The 25,542-nt window shown below is 47.5% G+C and overlaps 1 protein-coding gene across 1 annotated transcript in view; it reads right to left on the bottom strand.

The window, feature by feature from the left end:
* The window catches only part of KSR1 (kinase suppressor of ras 1), a 49,626-nt gene extending 36,297 nt beyond the window's left edge, over nucleotides 1–13,329 (bottom strand). The window contains exon 1 of the mRNA XM_066563436.1: nucleotides 13,075–13,329. Within this exon, the coding sequence (XP_066419533.1) occupies nucleotides 13,075–13,299 (225 nt within the window). The 5' untranslated portion in view covers nucleotides 13,300–13,329. The remainder of the gene's footprint in view (nucleotides 1–13,074) is intronic.
* Between the last annotated feature and the right edge of the window lie 12,213 nt (nucleotides 13,330–25,542).

Here is a 25,542-nt window from a genome sequence, read left to right as displayed (position 1 = left end):
AAGGGAAGTTTGCTTCAAGTATTAATGCAGAGTTGGGGGCTTCTGTCTTGTCTGGGGTATTTTGTCTTCTTGCAGAGAAAACAGAGTAGGGACACGGCTGAAAAAAAAGTGCATTTAAAAAAAAGTCAACTATAGGAAATTGCTTAACTGGAATGTGGCAACTTGCCACATTCTCTCTTTTAAAACTGCAAAACAGCTTTATTTTAACAAGCTGCTATGAGATTGTACTTTGGGATTGTGAGGAAGAACAAAATACACTAAACTCCACTCTGTTCAAAATGCTTTGAACCTATAACCCAAGATTTTAAGAGGGAGAAAGAAAAGCTTTGCTATGTTCTGCCACGCAGTGGGCTCGGAGATTTTCAGTTTGCTCACCAGTTATCAAGAATGCTCCCAGAGTGCTGTGTACAGGCACTGAGACACAAAATACAGGACTGGAAAAGCTGTGAGTGTAACTGAGATTCAGCTGCCAGGTTAACCGAGTCCCCCACAGCTCAGCTCTAGGAGAGACTCCTAAAACAGTTCAAAAGTGAAATGGTGTCAGTGGACTGTCTGAGCTTTATCTTCCCTCCAGGACTGGTGATGCCATTTGCCAGTGAGTCTGCTTCCGGGGCCAGCTCTCCTTCCTTCTCAGCAAACCAACGTTCTCACCAGCACCTGTCCAAAGGCCCCTCTCCCTGCAGTTCCACATCCTCAGTTAGCCTTCCTGCTCTCTCTGGAACAGGAGCATCACAGTCCCAGACAAACCTCTGTGCAGATCCTTTCTGAAAGCCCAGGACCATCCCACTGATGGAGGCAGTACAATTGCAGTGAGAATGAAGGGTTACTTAAACGTGGGCTGTGGGGAAAGGCTGTGAGACAGAAGATGGTGTTGCAGAGAGGTTTTATTTATGGCCCTTTCCCTGGTTTTGTTTTGAAGTTACTGGGATGAGCTGTGTGTTCTACTCTGCTCAAAGTTGCTGGTCAGTTGTTGGGTGTCTTTGACTGTTCAGTGAGGTTTTGTACTGGACTAGTTCTTCCTTCCTACTCCTCTGCTACTCTGCAGGGCCACGGGCAGAGCGAGTGAGGCAACAGGAAGAGCAGGAGTGTAGGAGTCACCTCTACAGAGACAGAGCAGGATGTCACCTCTGCTCCCTAAAGAGGGCACAAATGGTCAGATCCTCATATCCAAGCTGGTCTCTCTCTAAAGGAAAGGCTATAGCAAGGACCAAGTGAAGCTGTTAATCTTGAGTCAGAAATTAAATGTAATTGTATCATAGGTGCTTTGTAGGAGGAACTTAATTATTAACTGCAAAGAAATCAAATTATTGACTATTCGGATGGATGCTTGCTAAACTAGGCTTAAACACTCTAGTACTTGATGGAACTTCAATTCTCACAAACTTTTATCTCACAAAGTGCTGGTGCTGCTCCTACATGAAAGCATCCAGCTCCTGCAGCCCTGGAGCTCTGCTCAGGTAGGACAGAGCTCTGGAAACCTGTGTGACCTGTTTGTCCAGCGCAGAGGCTCCCCTTCCCCACCGGCTGTGCAGCCCTAGTGCACTGTGAATTGAACAGCCTCTGACCCCAGCTGGCTCCATGAGCCGCCTGAGCCCCGTCTGCCAGGGCAGCACAAACTCCGCTGGAAAGGCAATGACAGGCAGCCACCACAAGTTAGTCTCAGCTGCACATACAGATACTGAGCTGTGCAAAGAGTCCTTCCAGCCTCAAATCTTAACAGAAGGCTGCTGTATTAGCGTGCGGCAAAGTACAGTTGAGGGAGGCTTTACTGCTACTAACTTGGTGCTCCCATCCTGGCTGTAGTTACACACGGATTGCTGCTGCTGGGTGTGCACAAACACCAGGCATGGATCCCCAACACTACAATCTCATACTCTGAGGGTAATGATTCACCGAGTTCAGTACCTTTAATCTCCAGTCTCTCTAAGAGACCGTGGCAATAACTTCTGAACGTGCCTGCCTTCAAAGCTATCCTAGATCCTGTCTAGGAAGGGCTTCTGTAGGATCCTGGATAATGAGCAAAAAGGCATTGCAGTTAAGATGACCAGCTCAAAAGACAAAAACAGGGAGCTCCCACTGCTGCTTTAGAGCTTAGTCCTCCATGTATATCTTTTTCTACTTCAAAAAGGGACCCTACTTAGTCCAGTATGGATGTGTGCTGAACCAGCTTCTTACAGTGCCTCAGCTCCTGCTTGCTCTTCCTGTTTAGCTGAAACCCTTGTGTATGAAGCTAAGTAAAACTGACCTAGAGGTTGTTTATGTTTTCAAAGGGTATATGGTCTGTGCTGGAAACGAGTACCTCGATCCAGCCTGACTCCCTACTACAATAATAACTGGAAATGAACTCTGGACTATCAGTTCCCAGCCACTCTGGGTTAGATCACGTTGCACAAGGAATATCCCGGCCTGGGGGAGGGGAAGGCTCTCAGTGACACGGAGCAGCACCTTCGGCTACAAAGGCTCTCCCAGCAGCTGCACAAGGCTTGGGACCAGGGATGGTCCATATGGAACCAACAAACAGCAATGGCAGACAGAGAGAGGAAAACACCTGTGGGTTCCACACAGCTGAAAGGAGAGGAACCACTATAAAGCCAACTACTGTACAGTGTCACCTGAACGTGAACCTTGAGACTCGAAGGTAACCTGTCAGGTGTGTGCTCCAGATATCCAACCCAGATAAGCAATGCTAAGGCTCCCTTTGTCTCCCAGCCAGGCCATCTGCAGCAGCAATGTGAGAATTACAGGGCAACAAAGGTGCAGTTAATTCCCTTCTTATCCCAACTTCCACAATGTCCTGGCACAAACACTAAATAAAATCAGGACTAGAAGCACTTTCTCTGAAATGCGTCTGCCCTTGCTACTTGCCAAGAGAAGTTAGAAAAGCCTCTCATGAATAGGCCGACTGCTTTCAGTTCCTCTCAGCGAGACTGTAACTACTCAGCTTTCACTTGCCAACATTAAAAACTCCCTCCTCGTCTCTGGTCATTCTAGCGAATGAGGAAGGATCAAAGCGTGGGTTGAGTGTAGGCAGTGTCTCTCTTATTGCAGAGGGAACTGCAGAGTACACAACTTCTCACCCTATTGTCCCTTCTGAGGAGCCTGTGAAGCATGCTGACACATCCAGGATTTCAACACAATTAAATTGTAAATTAGTCTTGTCCTTCACAAAAGGCTCATGACACACAATGATCTCCAACGAGTTACGATGACCTGCTAAATTCTCTATTGGTCTCTTGGGGGTTTCCAGGATCTCCCTGTACATCATTCCCTAAAGGCAAACAGCTGCACTGACCCACTGAAAGAACGCATGGATTGGACAATGGTAGGGGTCGCTTTCCTGCTTACAGTTCTTGATGGCCAGCTGTACTAGTTCACTATCAGCCCCAGGAAAAGGTCCAAGCACTTAAAAATTCAGAGAAGGAGCTTAAGAGTAATGGGACTTTAAGGCACTCCTGTAATCATTTCAGTGGCAGAGATTTCAGAGATAGATGTGAGCAAATTAAATCTTCATACGAACACTGAATATTATTTAGGCCGTGGGTAGCAGCACTTGCATGTTAAGGATGAGACCATCATATAACAATTTCTTGCCACATACATGGCTCAAAAGGGAGAAGAACAATTAAGTGTCGGTTCTGGATGCCAAGAGAGAGCTGAACAGTTATTGCTGTAAATTTCCAGGTGTACTTGTATGGATGGCAGCCTCATGCTGGGGCTGTCTCATGCAGAATAATGGGAGCTGAACTGGCAAAAGAGCAATGTTGCTGAAACATGCATTCAACAAGATGAAAATTGAAAGGTTATCTTGTAACTGTAGAATTTCTACCAAGAGTCAGGTGAAATAAGGCACAGAAAGAATCCTTCTGTATTCTAAAAATACCCCCTTTCTCAGTTGGTTATCCTTTGCTATGTGAGTGTTGTTTTTTAGTCCCTTGCTCATTCAAAACACACTTTAGAGACCAATTCTGAAGACAGTGCAACAGTACTTTATGTTTAAATAGCTGGAGCTTCAAGTGGGGTCAAGGCCATGCTGTTTAAGGTATGCAGCCTTGAAAGGCACTTATAAAAGAACTGAGCCAGCAGAGACTAGGGCTAAATTCAGCTCTTACCCTAGTTTTAAACTGCTTCAGCTCCTTTGTTTTCAGTGCAGTCACATTCAATTGCTGCTCCTGCAAAGGAAAGTGGGCTCACATAACCTGAGATTCATCTGATGTCAACTGGACAATCCCAAGGAACATAAGTGGGGTTCTTGGTCAAAGCCAGCCCTACTCTTTGCTACAGATGTCACTTACATGATACCTTCAGCAGACCAAGTGTTCCATCAAGTGATACGGCTGTAAATAATTCACCAGCAACCCCATAACACTTGATTAAAACCTACTGAAAGAAGATCTAATTAAATTGTCCTTTAAAGAACAGACACGATATGACGACTGTGTGAAGGGCAGATGGCAAGCAGAAGCTCATTGGAACATGAGAAAATCATTTGGAGGACAGTACTTGGTAGGCAATACTGTAAGCTTTGCAAGGCTGTTGGCTTTAGAGCTGTGTATCTGCTGTGCTGTGAAATATGTGTCTTATTGATTAAATAATAGCTGGACAATAAATACGTTCTAGGAATGTAACAGCTACCTTGCTGGAAATGATATGTGCTTTGAGATAAAGCACCACAGCTCACAGAGGGTTTTCCATGTCTTTCACCTTCTGAGGAATAAAAGAGCTTTATTTCATACCTCAAATCCAAGAAGAAATATGAACATAAAACTCACATCAGAGAGTCAAGTATAAATCTAAAGTAGCCCCAAAGTTCAAATGTGCTATCACCCAGTTCAAAGTTTTGCATGAAAATAAGAATTTACTGAAGAAAACACAGACTTTTGTCCTCTGCATAATGAAGTCCATCCCAGTTGGGGGAAGAGAATCTACTGCTCAGAGACAGGCTTTCAAAGTAATTAAATGTGATCCTGGTGCAGCTACCTGAGATCAAAGCAAAGCTGTGCCATGGTACCCACCCTGACCTCCCAGAAGCTACGGGCTGTTTGCAGTCAGTCATCTTGGAGGAACAGCTCCCCAAATTCTTTTTCCCAAATAAATGAGTGTTTCTTACTGATAAATTTCAAAATCCCCCATGCATCAGGGCGGCTCTCCAACTTCCCCCCTGTTCTCTCTCCCGGAGTTTGAGGTTAGATAAATCTCAGAGGCACAGCTACTTGCATGAAGAGGCTGAAGGCTCAGCACTTAGAAGAACTCTTAAAGAATTCGAGCAATGCAGAGACTTGCAGAGCTCACTGATGCTGTTCCCACAGCACTGAGGCTCAGTGAGGGAAGCTGACAGACCGTGCTGCTAACCAACCCTATAAAATACAGCCCGAATGTGGAGACTTTATTCTTTGCAGTATAAAGGGGCCATGCCTGCAGCGGCAGCGAGCTCACTCCAGGCTCCTCGTGTCAGGAACACAGGAAGACTGAAAGGGCTGAGCCAGCCTATTCATGTGGAGGATCCACGAGGAGTGAAAGGCAGAGGCAGGGATCAGACCATGCATTTCCTCACGTGTTTCCCCTTCCCCTCTGCACCTTGGTTTTACAGCTGCAGGAAAGATCAAGGCAGAGGTGTGAAAATTGCTGAGTCAGGCCATGTCTGGGGGGCCTCAGAGAGGCTGTCACAGCACCAGGGCCAGAGGACAAAACCTTGTGCTGAGGCAGAGCTGAGCAGACACTGCAGGGTGGGGACAGGCAGGACACGGCCACTGCAGGCACAGGCAGGAGGCACTGGCAGCAGGACACAGAGCCCTGCCTAGGAAAGATGAAGAACCAGAAGCATTTTGCATTAAGAGAACTGTGGAAAGTTTCAGTTTTGCTCATAAAGACAAAAAGCCTGAAGTCTTTTGCTTGGCAGATTAAGAACAGTTTTTAAGGAGACATCTAAAAAAGTCCAGAAGCTTTAAAAAACAGAATCTCCCTACTTCAGCTTATTTCAGAGGAGCTACGTAACTGTATTTCAAAGCAGTATTTAATCCTCTAGCTTACTCTAGAAATAAAAGGGGAAAACTGCTCTGGAAGTAGAAAAATGTGGCTAGAAAATTGGTAGGAACCAGGTATGGAGAGGTTCTCTAAGAGCACTGTAGGCAGCATAAGGGGCATGGACACACATCTCCCCATGCCTGCACCTACTGACAAACCCACCACCTCCTCCAGCAGTGTCTTTTACTGCTGATGGCCAAAAATCAATGAGCAGTCCTCAATCTGTAAAACCTACTAATTATTTCTTCTCTTCAGTTTATAACTAAAACCTCACACTGGAACCTACAGGCCTCAACAATAACCCATACACAACAACGAGGAGCTCAAGACTTCCTTTCCAAATTTAGGTTGCTTCAAACAGAAGTGAAAGTTCTTTGATAAATCAACAAGCCCACGTTTTAGAAGCACGTAAGGGGAGCAGAACTGGACAGGAAGGTACTAAACTCATTGCAAAAAGCTTCTGAAGATTTCCAAGGCCTCAAAACCCTGAGGCTCCTGGCTGCATGCTGAACACTGGGGTCAATGACCTGTTCTGGCAGCATCAGATCAGACCAGATCAGAGCCTGGATCTGCTGCATCCCAGCAGCATTCCTCAGTGCCACGTTAATGACTGCTCTAAAGAGAGCTCACAGGCTCTGCTATTAGAGCTCTTCATGCGGGGTAACTACTAATCATCCTATCAGGGGCACTCCATACCCCAACCAAAGTGTGATTCCTGACTCTGCTGCTTAAGTGTCCTGTGACCCTTCCCTGCTTCCCCAAGATGCACACAGAACCAGCTGGATGTTCTCACTGGGCATAAGAGGAACCAGAGACCTGGCCTCTGCTCACTTTAGAACATATACACAAATGACAACTGTATTTTACCTTTAAAGAGAGATTTTGAACAGTCTTGAGCTCAGGTGTGTAAGTCCAATGAGATTTGGATCTTCATTCTGCCTCCAGCCCCAAGAGCTCAGACTTCAGCCCTCTGTGCTGCACTTAGAGCAGGATAAACACCAGACACCTATGATCAGCCTGGGCTGTGATTCCCTCAAACCCCAAGAGCAGGGCCTAAGAAAGGCTTGAGATTCCACCTCAGGAATGCTCCAGGGTTCATTTTAAACAGGTCATGCAGAAAGCAGGTTTCCAAGGAGGCCAGGGAGCCGAGCACAGAGCAGGTGACTGCCACCTAGCACAGGTGCAAGTGAACACCACAGCTGCAGCAGTGATTACCTCATGTCCTTGGAGGTGTGCAGAGAGCAGGGCTGCCTGGGACACGCCTCTGCGATCTGTAGGTGGCACAGGAGCTCTGTGCAGCTCTAGCTTAAGGCAAAAGGCCTCTCTGACCGCCTGTAAACTCTGGTGCTTCCCAACTGTGCTCCCACAAGCAAGGCAGAGTTTATCTGGTTCAGCTGGGGACTGATCCTGTCCTAGATTCCAAGGGCTATGCCAATGAGGACTGGTGCTAAGCCAGAATGCCAAACTGTTTCCTAATAATGTGCTAGTCTGACTAGGTGCAGATTCCCACCAAGAAACAGGAATGCCCACGACACTTGCATGCACAACTGCTCACAAGTCATGTGCTGGAAGAACTCCTCGTTTCCTTTGGAGCAGGTGTGTTTCCAGATTCAGAGAGCTTCTGTTCCCTATATTTGCCGGCTGTGGCAACTCTGTGCTGCTGGTAGTGTCAACTGTGTGGGATTGCTCCACAGGAGTGAGAAATGAGCAGGGAGGGGAGTCTGAGAGCTGGCTGAGTCAGGATCACCCATACATCACTCTGTGCCTTTCACCACAGCAGTAATCAGCCAATACCTTCTCCAACCCCCTAACAGTGGAGATAGCCAGGCTTGCTTTCAGCACCACTTTCCTTTTATTAAGGAGAAAAAAAAAGAAAAAAAAAAAAAAAGGAATCCCTCTAAGCTGAAAATGAGGGAATGAGGGTAAGAAATATTGAAATATTAATCTTAAAAGAAAGGTGAGGGTTTATCCCTCAAGCATCTGATAGATTACACACTTAGCTGGAAATATTGTAACAGACACTATTCCTTAAATAATTTGGTATGTCACCTGACTTCTTTGTTAAGTGTTCCTATTTATGACCAAAGCAGGTGATAAATTTGTGTACCCAGTGCTGACTCATTGCTGTACATCTGTCTCTAGCATGCAGCTGGACCACTGTTTGGGGCTTTCCTTGGGTGAAATGCAGTTCACAGCATTGGAAATGGGGTAGCAGCCCAAGGTCTGTGCAGGTGGGATCTGGGCAAGCTTGGTCACAGCCAGGAGTTCAGCTGGACACAGCTGGGGCCCAGCTTGGCTACGTCCCTGATTAGATCAGTTCTGTGTTAGAGGCTGTATGCAGAGACCGAGGCCAGTGTGGCACCACAGGCTGTGGGTTCTGTGGCTGTGTGCAGCACAGACAGACAGACAGACAGACAGACAGAGCTCCCAGCCAGGCTCTGCTGGGCTCCTGCCCCGCAGCTCCAGGGGTGAGCAGGAATAATGCTGTGTTACCAGTGACCACACAGGCAGCCCTAGAAAGGCAAAGGCAGCACAGAGCCTTACTCTGACACTTCCTTCCTTGTTTCCCAGTCAGTGCACCATGGAACCCAACACAAGGCAAGGAGTACACAAGCCTGACAGAAAAGTGAAGAGTCTCTTGTCCTGTCTTCATACTGATGACAACCTGCTCACCAGAGCTGGTCCTGGTAACTCCAGGTAAGTGAAAACACTGCTGCTGAGTTTGTGTGTCAACATTTATATAAAATCAGTGGTAAGAGGTGTGCTAAATTCCATTATGATATGGAAATTCTGATCATAACTGTCACAAAGGAAAGATGATGTCTGCAGACTACATAATAATATATGGTCTTCCGTTCTTCCAACTCAAATAGAATCTCTGTTGAAGACTATCTTGTACAGTAAGTGCACAAATTTTAGAAAGGAGAAAGAGTCCTAAAAAAACAAAAGACACTTTAAGAAAAACAAATGTGTTGCATATATGCAAAAAGTAAGATGAAGTAAGAGACTTTCTTCTTCTCTTACATAAGACCTGCTGGGAAAGGAAGTCTTTTCAGCTGAACAAAGCTCATAAACATGTGGCTACAGGTTGCAGTTTGGCCTGAAAAATTCACTACTCCCACTGCTTCCAATTTACAAACTCAGTTGTCCTTCCCTTATGCATGCCCAACTTCCAATCTGAAAGTGTGGACTATTACAATCCTTCTTCCTCTTCTCTCATGCCTCCCCCCAATTTCAAATAGTGTGTTTCTGTTCAGAGATTGCTTGGTAAGATAAGCCTTTTCTAGACAAATTGCCAAATGAATTGAGATAATGCCAAAGCAAGTTCAAACAGATTTAATGCACAGGTACCATTCAGCCACTGAACTACTGATTTGTGGAGACTAGACTGAGTTATTTGTGAGACAGCCCAGCTGCAGTCAGGCTTTCTGATCTGGTGCCTGGTTTGCTGAAGGTGTCAAACAGAAGACATCCCCGAGGAAGAAGGCAAACTGATCTTTGCACACAGGCCCAGGAGTGTCTCTATCACGGATCTAGTCTGGCCAGAGAGCCAGGACATTTTCCCAAAGAGCAGGCAGACCTCAGAATGTGTGCACTGCCTCACCCCGACACTCCCACCATAACCAGTCTGGAGGCAGCTGCCACGCCAGAGCCACTGCAGTCAGCTCTTGTGAGGCAAGAACCCAGCTAGAGAGAAAATCCATCTGCAGTCTAAATCCACTCCAGGTCTCGCAGTGCAGCCTTCCTCCCTCATCTTCGCTGCAGTCAAAACTGGGAGATGCTGGGGGAAGGTGTCCCCCTTAGTCTGGGGACTCCCACAGCTCACCAAAGCAGCTGTTTCCAGCTGAGAAACCACAGGAACCTTTCCTGCTGCCAGCACCTGTGACTGTTCTCCTGCTCACCTCCAGCACACTGCCTTGAGCTGCAGTTGGAAGTTGGATGTGCTTCACCACAGATGCCTAGTCCCACCAGCAGTTTCCCAGCCAGGGAAATGAATCCAGAAAGATACTGCCTTCATAAAGAAATACAGCTAAAAATAATATGCTTCTAACTTTGCAAAACCAATTTAAGTCATACAAGGGATTAGTGTAAGGACAGAGGTAAAGACTGACAGAGCTATTTCTTTCCAAGGATGCTTGGAAGCACACTGGATGCTCACTACATGGCAACATTTTTTGCTCTTACATATGGGTTAAAATTACCATTATTTTCCATTTCAGTTTTGTAGTCAACTTGAGAAGTGAGTAAACACGCTAGGACAGAACTGAAAGCACAGACCAGCACTGGGTAAAAAGAAAAACACTCAAGCACTTATTGGGCAGAAGATATAAAGCTTAAAAAAACCCAGACCTTGTGGCATCAAAGAACCCAGTCTGCTAATAACCAAACTAACAGAACCTACTTTCCACTACAGGGAAACTCCCTGCCCTTCTAAGAAATGGCCTTCGTACCCTGAAACAGGGTCAGCTCATACAACATATTACACTCAACACATCCTTTGCAAGCAATTCCCACAGCCCTTTCTTTCCTCTCCTTCCCATATCTCAGTTTCCCCTGAACTCTTCTGAGCCACCGTGAGTGCTTAACTGTACCTGCCAAGGTCCAGTTTGAAATCCTTATCTACCGTGTTTTATTTTGAGAACACCTTACAAGCAAGAGGAATGAGGAAGGAATTAAAACATTGCAGTAAATGGGGAGGGAACTAAGCTCGAGCCCAAGTGCTCTCGGTGAGGTTGGTGTTCTTTACCTGGCAACTACACATCACTACACAGTCTACCAGTTATATTAATGGACCTAAGTTTTCACAATTCTTTTTCCTCTGAAGTCTTTGCAGAAGGAAAGCCCTGTGAGAGTTCAGCCCCAGCCTAGACAAGCTCTCAGTTCAGGACTAGTAATATGTGTAGTACAGATGTGGATGTACAGTACAGATGTGGCTCACAGCACTGCACCACCAGCAGACACTAATCATGACCTGCAGAGCCATTTGGTGACTTGTGGAGGCCACCAGGGAAGCACAGCAGGCCCTGGAGAACTCCAAGCTCCCAGCTGCACTCTGGACTCTCCAGGAGCTCCCTGCAGGAGCAGAGCTCACGTCTGTGCTGGCACGACCCCACAGACAGAGGCACACTGCCTCAGTGGCACTGCTGGCACAGCAATCAGGGCACAGGAACTCCACCTGGTACCTGAGACAGCTCTGGGCCCACCTCCCTCGGGGGCACCACAAGCAATGACAGCCTGGGGAAGCAAACACGGCCCCTGAGCTCCTCCAGTGTGGCTCTGTGACTGCAGCCTGGCACAGTCAAGCACAAGACTCGGGCTATGTCTGACATATGTATTTTGGTACAGGCAACCCAACAGTGCAAAGAACACGGAGTCTGTACCCATGCCCACAGCTCCATGTGTGGGCAGAGATCCAGCATTTGGTTGGACTCCCAGAGAAATCACATACTGGACTGTACATCGAAGAGATTTTCTTCTGAACATAAATTTTATGCTCATTGGTGAATGTGGCACACATTTGTTTAAACAGATAAACGCTGAAGAGGATTGTGTGCACACACTCAACAGCTATCACTAGAAACAGCTTTCATTGCTTTAAGAAGAGCCTCAAGATCATAAAAGGCCTTTATACTTTGTCAATAAGGTTTTCTTTTAGACAGGTCCACAAGCAAAATAGTGATGATCATTTCCCAAAATGATGCTGATTGACATTGTTTGGGCATCGAAAAGGCCCTCCAGCAGGGCTGCCAAAAGGCTATACAAATATTGTTTCACTGAGAATAGCCCTTGGGATGCTATTTGGAGGTGACAGGAGGAAGAACAGCACTATAAATTTTTGGGGAAAAAGAACGAACCAAAACAAAACACCCCACAAAACAAACCTACCAACCAACCAACCAAAATCACAAAAAAAAGTCAGACAAAAAATAAAGGAAGAATGATAGATTTCCAGGAGACTGTGCCAAAAGCTACCTACCACCTATTGTTTCATGGTTTTCTTCCCAACCTTCATTTCTCATGTGATGGATTTTTCTGCATGTACATTTATTACAGTTACAGTGTTGTGATGATCCTTTCTTCCTAAAAAGCCTAACGCTCTATTTAGCTCCACTGTCTCCAGTAGCAGGTAGAGAAGAGGAGCATTAGCATTTACATCAAACTTAAATCAAAGAAGGGAACAGGAGGGGATTGATTGCTTAAAGCAAAACTACCTGCCAAGAAGGTAAAAGGAAATGTTATTTAAGTTTCTAAAGGTCAAATTAACTAAGGAAAAATACATCCTACGTACTTATACAGACTTTTATACAGATCCAGCTCTTCTTTGAGAGCAACACAGCAGCGCATGTTTTGTGTTTGAAGAATTTCGTTTAATCTTTCTACACAGCGGAACATCTCTCCAGCCCGGTCCATGATGCTGTTTGAGCCACAGCAACAGAGGGAAAAGGAGGATCAGATTAGATCAGTGAAACTGAGCCAGGGATAGAGAGACAGGCCTGGAGCAGAGGGCAGGAAGCATCAGCAGCAAATACCAAGGACCTGAGGCAAAGGGGAGTTTTCCCAGCACGCCAGGCCAGCGGTGTGGGGACACACCTCCTCTCAGCGAGCCCGGAGTCACCTTTGCTCCGCGCCTCACATCGCATCCCGCTCCACAGGGACACGGGAGCCCGGCCCAGGCCCCGGGGCGCGGCAGGGCGGCCGCACGCTGCCTCACGGAGCTGCCGGCACCCGCCCGACAGCCCGGGGCACCCGAGGGGCTGCCCCGCACCTGTCCGCGCTCCGCCGGCACCGCGCTCCGCTCCGCGGCTTCCCCGGGCGGCGGGCCCCGCGCCGGGAGCGCCGAGCCCGCTGACAGCTCCGCGGCGGGGCCGGGGCGCCGCTGTCCCCGCCAACAGCGCTCGGCCCGCGGGAGAAGGAGCGGGCGCGGCGCGGCCCCGGTGCCGAGGGGACAGGGCGGCGGGCAGCGGCAGGCCCCGGCCGCAGCCCCGGCCGTGCGGGGCAGAGGGGGCAGCGCGGCCCCGCTGCGGCGCCCGCGGCTGCCAGCCCGCGCCGTACCTCCAGCGTGCGGATCTCCTGCTGCGTGAGGTCGTTGGACGCGGCACACTTGGTGCGGAGCCCGCGCAGGTTGGAGAGCGAGATGTCGATGAGGTCCTGCAGCAGCCCGCACTGCTGCAGCGTGGTCCGCACGGCCGGCAAGCCCCGCGGCCCCGCCGCCTCGCCGCCGCTCCGCTCCTTCCTCTCCAGCATGCCGGCGGCTCGCAGGGCAGCCGCTCTATCCATCCCTCGGCATCAGGGAGGCCGGGAGGCGAGGCGGCGGCGGGGGAGCGGCGGAGGGAGGGAGGAAAGGAGGGAGGGAGGCGGACGGGAGGCGGCCCGGCCCGGCTCGGCCCGCCCCGCTGCGCTCTCCGGGCAATCACCGCGCGGTACATGCGCGGCCGCCGGGCTCCGCAAGCGCGCCCGCTCCGCCCCTGCCGCCGCCCTCAGCGCCCGCCGCCGCCCCGCGGCGCTCTCCTCAGCGCGTCCGTCACCCTGCAGCGCGTCCCTCAGCCCTCAGCGTATCCCTCAGCCCTCATTTCCCGCCTCACTCCTCAGTGCCCGCCTCACCCCTCAGCGTATCCCTCAGCCCTCATTTCCCGCCTCAGCCATCAGCGCGTCCCCGACCCCTCAGCACGTTCCTCAGTGCCCGCCGTGTCCCTCAGCCCTCATTTCCCGCCTCACCCTCAGCGTGTCCCTCAGTCCTCATTTCCCGCCTCACCCTCAGCGTGTCCCTCAGCCCTCATTTCCCGCCTCAGCCCTCAGTGCCCGCCTCACCCCTCAGCGCGTCCCTCAGCCCTCATTTCCCGCCTCAGCCATCAGCGCGTCCCCGACCCCTCAGCACGTCCCTCAGCCCTCAGTGCCCGCCGTGTTCCTCAGCCCTCATTTCCCGCCTCAGCCCTCAGCGTGTCCCTCAGCCCTCATTTCTCGCCTCGCCCCTCAGTTCCTGCTTCGCTGTCTCCGTCCCCTCTCCGCGCCCGCCTCAGCCCCTCAGCCTCCCCTCAGGTATGTCAGGCCTCGCAGCTCGCTCCGAGGAGCCCGCAATCGGCTCCGCTCCCCTCGGCGCCCCTGGAGGAAGCAGGACCAGGGCAAGGGCGGCCTGCCCAGCCCAGGGGAGGTGTGAACGGGCATTAGGATAAACGTGTTTTAGTGAATATAAGCTTTGCGGTAGGTGTATGGGTTCATCCCTATCATGAGTAGAAGGGAACTTCATGATGTCCTTGTGGAATTGCTGTGGTTTCAGTTTTCACAATGGAGACGTGAGAAATATAGTCCAGGTAACTGCATTACATTTGGTTTCATATCCAGCCTGTCTGATGGACTTGCACAGAGCTGAGCTGTCAGTGCAGGAACCACTCATCTCCCGATTATTAGAATTGGGACGGTTCATCTGACATGAGGGATCCAGGGAGGCAGTTAGGTTGTACCTTACTGACAGAAGAAGACAGCCTCCTTAATTTGCACTAAATTGATACCAGGTTTTAAAAGCTTAAATGACATCTGAGCCACATGTGGCAATACAGAAGGGAGATTCCTGAAAAAAAAAAAAAAAAAGAAACTGAATTTAGGACATGAGGCAGTGGAGCAGGGCAAAGCAGCTGACACTGAGCTGTTTTTCTCATGGTTAAATAAATACTGGTATCCACATTAGTTTGTGTGGATTTGCATCAAGTAGTGTGGCATATGCTGTTTAGTAATTTTCTTAAGAATGTGGGTCAGGTTAAGTATTTGATTTCATTGTCATTATTCACATGCTGTAAATTTCATACGCAATAAGGGCTTTGCTGGATTAGGGTTTAATTAGTTTGCCATCTGATGAGTCTGTGGTTTTGGGAAAGTAACTTTGCTTATTACCTCCATATTTCTGACCTTGTGAAAAAGCCTTTATCTACCCTGTCTGCGCTCAGGAGCACTGGAGATTTAGTACTGGAAATTTTTATTTCTAGGACTCTGACAGGTTGAAATCCTCAAATTCAGGTGACTGTGGAACTCGGGAATGTTATTAACAGGATATTGTTCTCATAGACATTCTCTGCTGTGTCCCCACCTGAGAATATCCATTTGCTTACAGACAAGAGGCCGAGCACATTGCATAAGAAAGCAACCTAGGAAACTTGTGGGCCGTGCATCACAGGATACTTGGCATTCCCTGCAGTGTTTGTGTGCTGGGAGTGCCGGCCTCATTAGCCGGCTGCCATCCGTGGGCAGCATTCCAGTCCCAGCGCACAGGGCTGCCCTTGGGCCTGCGGGAAGAATGTGCTGACTAAACACTGCCTCTGCGTCCATCCCTGCTCAGCAGCGCTCAGCATCGCAGGCTGTGGGGCTGGCGCCTTCCCTGGAGCCCAGGCTGCTCTTCCACCACAGACCTTGGGTGCAGTCCTGGTAGTTTAAGTTGTGTGGAACCACAGCTTTCTGTCTATAAGGAGATGGGGTAAAAGCACTGCTTATCTGAGGGTTTGAAAAGAGAAATACCATGGCTGGGACATGCTAGAAGGACTGTGTGAGCACACTGAATGAGCTCTTTTCCCAGAGATTTCAGGAAATTACATATTTCGTGTTGTACTTTACACATTTATTGATGCACCTGTTAGGATTTTTCTTTTAATGTACAGTTTATGTAGGGTGGACATAAGAACTGTATTCTCTAGCCTAAAACAACTGCTTTTTTCTTGAATTGAGTGAACCGTACCCACATTGTCAACTTCATTGTACAGTGGTCTTTTTTGCCACTGTGTCAAAAAACAATAGTTTTGAAAACAACAATAACATGTGGAATGCCTGAACTGGATTGGAGAAAACTTATAAGTCCTTGGTTAAGCCACTGGCCTAAGGATTGAGGGGATTTCTCTTCCCCACTGCCCCATCTCTCTTGCCCACACAGATCAGGTTCTAGCTACCTCAATAAAGCCCAAATCTTGCTAAGCACCCCTGGAAATCCTGGATCATAGCAATGGTCTTGGACTCAGTAAAATAAGCTCACTGGGGAAAAATACCTTTTTTTTGTTCCTGGAGAAAGAAAAGCACTGATGCATTTTACAGGCTGCCTGTATGAAAAGCCTCTATTACCTTTTTAGCTATCTTGCCCCAATTTCATTCAGCTATCACAACACTGAATTTAGATGATGAGACTGAATTGCTCTATTTGATGTGTTTAACACATAATAGAGACCTGTTTTAAGAAAATGCAGTGTTGGGATTTGAAGAGCTGAAATGTTTCAGATAAAAGAGGCCTTTATTATCGGTGATTTTCCCCTCAAAGGCTTCCTCCTACACACCATAGGAGTATTCCTCTCCCGGCACAGCACAGGAATACACAGTAGCTCTGGCATGCTCCTCTGCTGGGAAGCTGAGAAATTTAAGTCCTATTTTTAGACATGCTGCTGGATATTCTTGTTAGGATATACAGAGAAAGTGAGGATGGTGAGATGGTGTTCCCAGAACAAATCCTCACCATCCCCCAGTTTAGATATCTCCATGGCTTGCAACCGAGCCAAACCAGTTCACACAAGTATAAGATATGACCTTCACCTTTAGGAAAAGTTTTAGTCTAAGTCCGCTTCTTCCATGGATTTTTCCTGCTCAGCTGTCTGTGCCAAATGGCACAGTCGAATGCAAGGGATGGACCAGCAAATCCACAGGTTTGGCAGTGGTGGATCCCAGTGAGTCAGGGATAGATACAGGAGACTGAACTGTGTGCTGATAGTAATGGAGGACAAGATGTGAAAATTAAACACTACTCCTTTTCTTAAAAATAATTTTCATGGATGGGGAAAACAGCTGTGTTTAGGCAACCTTGAAGGAATTTCTGCCCCACAAGTGGAAGGCACAAGAAACTGCTGTCTCTTCACTCAGTGTTTTCTGTGGACAGGTGTCATGGTTTAACCCCAGCTGGCAGCTAAGCACCACCAACCCCCTGCTCACTTCCCCTTCAACAGAAAGAGACTTTGAGATGGGACTGGGAGGAGGAGGACTGAAGTGATGTGTTCATCTTTCCTTCTGGAGTCACGTGAGTAAACAAGCATTGCAGCTGTTACAGCAACCAGAAACTTTCTAGCTTTAGAGAACATAAGAATTTTCGTTGTCTATAAAACAAATAAAACCCCCAACATTTATTTTTAGAGTAATCTCATGGGTTTTGCAGTCTTTCTTTAGCATCAGCTGTGTTGCAATAGTGCTGCCTTTTTGTCTGCTATTTATCACCAGTAAAATAAACTGTTTGGGCAGGAAGAGTCTTTTACTCCCTGCTTGCACAGCAACGCCTGAATCTCAGCGAGAAGCCTCTGAGCTCTGCTGTAATATAAATACTCAATAATTACAGGCCCAGAGGCTTTAGCCCCCACCCCCCTTGGAGCCCTGCCAGCCCGTGGGGTTTGTTCTAGCAGCAGACGTGCCAACAGTGAAAAGTGACAAATTTTGTTGGCGAAAGAAATTCATAGGTCTAACAAGGATAAGAAACACCCGCCTTTAGAAACAGAGGCTTATGTCTCTCCAAGGATATACACACCCTGGATTGACTCATGCTGGCATAATCCCCTTGTGCAATTTGTATATTGGCATTAGATATGTGTGTGAGGCAAAAAGGCAAATATTTGGTTAATGAAACAACACAGGGATAATAAAAAATAATTAGGCAGCTTTACCTCTCAGAACAAGGCAGCAGGTGAGCTGCTGCTCTTCCCCTCCAACAGGCATATCCCTGCAAGCAGAGCTTCCTGATGTTTGTTTTATTTGCAGCAAAATAACTTGTTGATTTTGTTAAATGCTCTCAGAGTAAAAATAAGTGATAAATAATTAAATTAATCAAGTCCAGTAGCGCGCAGTCTGGTGAGGGAGGGGGTATGTACTGTGGTGGAAAAAGCAGGCTCATATTCCACAAGAGAGCTTTGTCAAGTGTATTGCATAAGGAGATTACAGGCCCGAGTCTGAAAGAGGCTGAAGGTTTTAGTTGTGTTTGTCATTAGCACGCTGTGAACTGCAGCACAACAGCCCCTCTTTCATCTGGGTGAGAGAAGGCTCCAGGTCCATCATTATGATTCTGGAGCTGGGACTCCACATGGCTATTAGCTTCATTCCCCAGAGCCCTTTCTTGGTGTTTAAATAATGGCGAGGAGCTGGGCGGGTTAATCATCTGCTGCCATTCTTCCGTGCTGGGATCCGTCTGATGTGACAGCCCTCTGGGAGGGCCCCGGGCCAGGCTCTGCTCTGCAGCCCCGCTGAGGCTGAGGCTTGTCCTGTGCCCGGGCTTTGCCAACCCACTTGTGTTGATTAGCAAAATGAGAACAAACTCCTCCCACCCCCGTGCCCTATGCCTGTTGGCAGCTCTGAATCAATGCCAGTTTTTCTGGTGAAAGGAAAAAAAACCCAACTTCTCCTGATGCAGCCACTTCTGTGTGGAGATTTTACCAGCAGCTCTCGTCCTGCTCTGTGGGAGGCCTCCTTTCCAGTTCTGCAACCCTTCCTCCGCAGCTGTGTGTGCAGTGCCTCACAAGTGGGGTGACCACAGCCATTTCTCAAGCACTACATTATGTCTCTCATTACATACCTAGCAGGAATGCTGTCCTGGGATCATCAGGGTCTGCTGGATAATCCACATCCCTTTCCATGGGAGGAGCAGCACCACAAAGACCACTAGATCCAATATCCACATTCTTCCCAAGATCCACCTGCACGTTTGATGTAGCTGTATCCCTCTGCTGTGCATGATGGGACCTGGGAGGATCTATTGCCATCTTCCACCTGTGAAACATCCAGAAAATATCTTTTTGTGAAGCATTCTGGTGCATGTCTTGTAGCTCTCAGTTATGTAGAGGTCCCTGGGGAGAGCTTGCATGCACTGACAGCTCTGTTTTAGAAGAGCTGCAAGAACTCTGCCATAGATAAAATGGAAGGAGCTGAGTTCTACAGGTTTCTAAACATGGAGACACTGTAAAAGAGGCTGGGCCAAATGATATGAGTGGAGGGACTGCCCTGATGCATCTGAGGGGCATTGCCTGTGGCATTCCTTCATTGGAGATGGAATTCTGTGTGCAACTGCCTGTGTGTTCTGCTGTTCCTCCTGGCCTCACAGCCTGATCCTGCTCTACTGAGTCAGGCTCTTGGAAACCAGGTCTGTGAAAAGCCTGCAGATGGTCTAAAGAGAGCTTACAACATTCTGAAGGATATTTAGAAATGTAAACCTGTCTGCTGCAAAAAAAATGGCTCAGCAGGAAGTCCTTAGAGTATGATAATAGCAAGGACATTTCATGCAACTATCAATCATTCTCACTCTTGATGAGTTGAGAATTAATCTGCAGAAGGAAAAACAAACACAGATCTTTTGTTCCTTCCAATTCAAAGTCCTTTGAAATCAGTGTCTTCCCAGCCAGTAAGTTTTGGATTAAGTCCTCGTTCCACCCTCCTTTCCCCTATCCCTACAGTACCATGAAAATTCAGGCTGTTTCTCTTTACTTCCTTCCTCTTCATAAAATGTCTAATAATCAGCCATCTGGTGTCCAAGATGCCTTGAGTATTAGGGCATTTCCTTTATCCAGGGGAGGCTTGTGAGAAGGAAGATAAATGTGTCCATGACCCATCCCTGCTGTGTGCTGATTAGAGTCTGGCAGTTTTTCTTTGTTCACAGTGATTACAGTAGTGCTAAGTTGTTTAGGGGAGAAACATATTTAAAGGGAAAATCTTGGTTTCTGATCTACTAGATTTCATGGCATTACTTAATTATGCTTAATGAGAATTCTGTAGAACAGTATAATACTTGTAATATATGTTAAAGACAGAGTGGGATTTTGAAGGGAAGATGCAAAATGATATTTATAGAAAACACTGTGTATCCTAAAGAACTGCAGTCTGGATTCATTCTCATTTTAATTCTGTCTCTCAGTGACACCCTATTTTTCAGAACTAGCTAAAAACTTAACCCTTTCCTTTAATTTTGTATTCCAGAGACCACAGCTGCAAGACAAGCTGTGCTCAGAGCTCTGTTCAAGTCAGTGTCAGTCCCTGGGAACAAGGGTTCTGTGTGCCATGCTGTGTAAAACTGGGTCAGGTCTCAAGGTAGCCAATGGCTTGAAATTCAGGTTTAGGAGGAAAATACTGAAGGGCACAGAGAAACTGTGACTGAGCATCCACTGGACAATTGCAGTTTTTTAAAACAAAGCCTGGAGGGACAGAGCAAGTCAGACTACAAAGAAAACAAAAACAGCAGGGAGAAGCTGCAGTCTTAGCTCTGAAGTAAAAAAAAAAACTACCCCCTATTATTCTGTGACAATTTGTAGGCCAAATTCATGACATAAAGGAGGTTTGTGTCTTGATTTGTGAGCCCTTGAGAGCTGCAAATTTGTGTTGCCTTGACTGTGGTGGTGTGAGGAGATGCCAGCAAGGTTCTGTTTTATTCCCAGAATGATGCTCCCATCCCATTGGGGTGTGGACAGTCACTAGACATTTGTACCAGGAGTCTTCCCTTGATGGTGTGTTTATAAATAGTGAACGATTCTGGTCCAGCTGGAGTTTGTCAGGTGAAAGAGACATAAAAAGAGATGTCCTTAAAATACCTTTAGGCTGTTTCTGTACACCTTGGTTCTCAGCAAAGAAATATTTCTGACTTACTTTTTTCTGTTGAAAGTCACCTCACCTTTAAGGGCACGTACTGTCCTAATCCCTGCTTGAACTCTGTGTGCAGTTCAGGCTGTGGATTATGGCACTCATACAATACATAAGCTATTTAGTGCACCCATTAATTAACCAGTTAATAGCACCCATAGCGTGAGTGTGAGGAGTATGGCAGCCCAAACTTTCTGTGCAGGACTGTGCAAATCTTCCTTTAAATGGGGGCTCAGAGCTTCATGCATATGCTTAACTTCTCACAGAGGAGATAGATGCTGCCCAAAGGACCCACCAAGAACAAACACACAAGCAGATAAAGCTTTTCCTGATGATGCCAGAGAAAATAGTGAGCCACACACTTGCAGTCTACTCAAACACAGTAAAAGTCTTTATCAAATCAAATGGGCATAAGTTGTTACTTTAACTGTTGGCTTGAGTTTCTCATTTTGAAAGGAGAAACTGTCAGTAACTGCCAGCATGCTGGGGCTCAGCTGCCCCAGTTCTGCACGAGTGCACACCCTGATCTTGCCGAGAGTGTCTGAGGAGAGAATGGTCTTGGCTGGTTCTTGTCATCATTTGAATTCAGTCTCCTGATTTTCTGCTCACTCTTCTTCCTCAGTTTCCATCACAGTCATTGACTTTCTCAATAGCACCATCTCTGGAAATAGTTTGCACCGGAAGCAAGATAAGAGAACTTGAATGCTGGCAGGAGCTGAGCCAAAGTTTTGAAAAATTCTGGCTCTTACCCCACAGCACCAAATAGGAAACCTTCTGCATTCATGGTGGACAAAATGGACAGGAAAGGACAAAGTAAACCCTTACCACTTTCCCTCATACTTGAGTTTAGTTTTCCCTGATCCAGGAGCTTGTATGTTTTACCCCTGCTCTGAGTGCAAAATGGGAGAATTCAGCAGCTAAGGAATGGCAGCTGTCCCTGGCTGCTGCTCCTGCCATGCAAAGGGTGCAGGTCCCACTGGTTCTGAGGGGGAATATGGCCTGACAAGACCATAGTGCTTGATCATAATAAGGACAGAGGGCTCAGTGCAGGAAAGTGGTTGTACTCAGAATGTTGCATAAGCACAGAGTTAGTTTGAAGTCCCTATCCATACTTTAGTGCATGATTTCAAAAACCAATTCAAGGCAGGGAATGATGACCCTGTGGCTGAGACACTGAGACTGGACCAGTCTGGTTCAGTTCCTGGCTCTTTTACAAAGTGTAGCCATGGGCAAATCATCTCATCTGTCTGCCTCCCCCCTGGACCAGAGATGAGAATGTTTCCTCTGTCTGACATGTCTATTTAAACCATGGAGAGCACTGAGGAATTAAACTCAGAAGATGAAAGGGGTCGATGTGATCCACATCTGTGCTTCCCAGGACCCTTTTCAAAAGGTCAGATTTTGCCCATTACAGTGGGCATAATAAAACATGAATCCGTGGGTTTAGTGGAGTTACTCCACATATTCACTGAGCTTAGTGAAGTCAGAACTTAGAATACTGGACTTTAATAATCATTGTGGTGATCCTTTGATGAGGCTGTGGTCAGAGCTATTTGATAGAATGCTCCCAGCTCCCATCCATCCATGAACCCCCTTTGCAAACTCCTCCACATTCAAGAGCCTTGTTCAATTGTATTGCCTGTCTCTTACCAAAACATGAAACAAGGCATCTCTCCTCAAACCATAAACACTGTAATTTACCCCCAAAAATTCACATTTAAAATAGGAAATCAGAAATATCAAATCCACAAACATCCAAGTATTTTCATGAAGGATAATCAGGATGTTAAGAGTTGCTAATAATTTTATGTAGATGTTCAAGCTATGAAAGAACCTATGTGGTCCTTTTTCCATTCAGCATTTCTGTTAAAAAGTGAGACATCTGTAGAATTTTAGCAGTTGTTGGTTGTCCTAGATGTCATGCTGTTCACCTGTGCTGTGAGCTGGGAATTTTAGCTCAGCCAATGCTCCCCGTGCTCCCTCCACATCCTGACCCCTCTGGCACCCTTCAAACCGGGAAAGTTCCACCGTCACCAGTTCTTAGAGGAATTTGCCCAGCTGGGCTCATCGGCCGTGGCCCATGTGGCAAACAGCGGGGCTGCAGGTGCCTTTGTGCTCCCATCTCCCCTCGGCCACAGGGCAGAGCTGTTGGGAGTCCCCGGCGGGGTTTGGCCCTGCCCTCTGCAGAGAGCTCCCAGCCCACAGGAGGGTGCAGCCGGCAGCGCTAACGCTCGGTGTGCTCCCAGGATCGCATCGTTCAGTGCTGCCAGCTCCCTCTCCTCGCACAGTGTGCCTCGGATATTGGCTGCACAGGAGGTCAGCTTGTGCTAGGAGAGCAAACTGCTGCTTGGCTTGGTGCAGCAGTGCGGGAGGGCTGGCAATACCCTCTGACAGGAGACATTTTGCCTTGTTAAGTGTTGTTACTGTGATGTGGTCAAAGCATTTTGACCCAGCTTTAGTGGGCCAGGCTTAATGCACTTCTTTTTCCACACAGTGATGTGTAGAGGGACTAATCCAGATTGGCTTCTGATTGCATTAGTGACAGAGAGCTCCCAGTCCAAACCAGTGACTGTCCTGGGGCACGGGGTGTGCAGGTAGGGGTGGGCTGTGCTCTCAGCATGGAGCTGGGGCACACAGAGTTCTGCTCCACATGCTGTGCTGGCTGCCTGTAGGAAAGTACTGGGTACAGCAAGGCAGCTCGTGTGAGTCCCTAATAAAGTATTTATTTATTTCAAACAAATGTCATAGAAGGCTAAAGGTATTAGTGATAATTAAATCCCTGCCCAATCAGGGAAAATAATCTTACAATGGAAGTGCCAAGCTGTGGTATGAACTCATTGCTGATTAGACACCACAGAAGGGTTCTCAGCAATGTCTTTCCTGTTAGAAATGCTTTGTTTGGAGCTTGTTACCTCAGCCAGGTTATCCAGGCTCTTGCAGTCAGCACAGTCTGACATTCCCAGACACAGTAGCTTTGCTCCCAGAGAATCAATTGGGAATTACAGAGGGGAAGGAAAAGTAAAGCTATGCATTAGCAGCTGAGCTGAGAAAAGAGCACAGAGGGTTGCATTTGGGCAAGTGAAAAATCCCCACATGGACTGCAGTGTGCTGGGTGTGCCAGGGGCTTTTGTGCCTTCCAGAATATTCCCAAGGGTCCCAAGTGTACATGGGGTTTTTTTCCTAAGTGGATGGAGTTAGAATGACACAGCCTTGCCTCCCTGGGGACACTAGAAAAGCAACCAAGAAGTGCCTAATTAAGGCATAATTTATTTTTCTCTTCTGCAGCAGCTATTGCTATTCAGTTAGACAGATAAAGCAGCACATTAGGAAGGCACTTAAACTGTGCTGCCAGGGAAACCTGACTTTGGTTCTTGTTTCCTTTCTTCCTTCAATCCCACATACGGTATCCCTGCTGAGAGCAGACTGGTAGGAGCTTGTGAATAATGGAGAGGGGTAATACTGAGCAAAGTCATCCCAATGCACATCTGCTGCACACACTGTTTGTATTTAACCCTTTCTTTTTAACAGGTGCTTCTAAGGTATATGGATTGAGGTAGCTGCATGCATAGAAATTGAAAATATGCCACAAGAAGAAATAGGAAGACTACTAGGAGAGGTAGAAATAGTAAACACCTGCTAGGTTTGGATTTTTCCCCCAGGGTATCATTTTCTAGAATGAAGTGGTCACCCTAGACAGCCCCAGCAAGATGCAAGGCAGGGTTAGTGAGTGGTGCAGTAGCCTGGAACAAGGGTGGGCCCCTCAGAGACCAGTGCAGCTCAGGTGCCTCTTCCTGCATGTTAAAGAAGCAAAATCTACCATGTAGAACGATGAAGAAAAGAGGGCTCTGAGGAGAGGCTGTGCTGCCAAAGGCTGGGTTTGGAGGCAGCATGCTGGGGAGAGGACAGCAGAGGAGAGGAAGGCAGAACTGGCTGCCTCTCCTTGTGTGCCACATGTAGCTCTGGGCACATCTCACAGGTGATCCTTTGATCTCCTTGTAAACTGGGCTGATAGAATTTACCTAACTGTCTCTTGCACAACGTTTGGAGAAGGTTGGTTATTTTATTAGGGGTAATTTATCATGATGACTGCTATGTAGAGTACTTTTTGGAGGCAAGCCCTAGTGGGCAAGCTCCAAACTTGCCTGTAGACATGAGTGCTGTTCAAAGTCCTGCAGGACCTGGGAAAGGCAGGGAGGAATGTGTCTGTCTGAAGCTGTGGCAGAGCTGAAAATGGACTGCAGCTGTTTTATCTGGGAAATGCTCTGTAAGTGTGGAATGATATAAGAAATTGTTGACCCTGAAAATCAGGAAACAGGCTGGACTGGCTCATCCCTCACGTGACTGGGCACTCCCTTCTGATAATTACCTGGGGCTGTGATAGCAAAGAACAGGAATGCAGGCAGGGTGTCACAGAAGGCTCTGGCCTGGGCTCTCCAGGTGTTTGCTGGATGGTCTCAACACCTCCCCGCTGCTCTTGAGAGCTGCAAAAACTGAGATGAAAGGCAGAGCATCGTGCTGCAACTCCAGCAGAAGCTTATCTGCACACAGAAACAGTGCTTGTAGGTCAGCTCTTCATACCAGTTTTGTGATTGAAATTATTTGGCAAAGAGGAAAAAAACCAAGTGATTATACCCGTAAAATCCTCCTGACCCGGGCTGTGGAAGATGTGTCTCAGTTGGTAAGTTCTAATGGCCTCACCATGGAATTGAGACTTGCAAGTTGAGGCTGGGAGTCCCAAGGGCAGCACAGATTCCCAAGCACTTGTGGAAGCAGTTGTGATCGCTGTACTTTCCCTCACACACAGAACAACCTCAGAGAGCTTATACATAAAGATAGGAGAAACAAAAAGCCGCTGGCAAAAAGAGACAACAAAAGCCTTCAAGAGACACTCTCTTA

This window comes from Molothrus aeneus, chromosome 20, assembly GCF_037042795.1.
Source record: "Molothrus aeneus isolate 106 chromosome 20, BPBGC_Maene_1.0, whole genome shotgun sequence".
NCBI lineage: Eukaryota > Metazoa > Chordata > Aves > Passeriformes > Icteridae > Molothrus > Molothrus aeneus.
The sequence above is the reverse complement of the archived record's forward strand: the minus strand, read 5'-3'. Positions and strand labels throughout refer to the sequence as shown.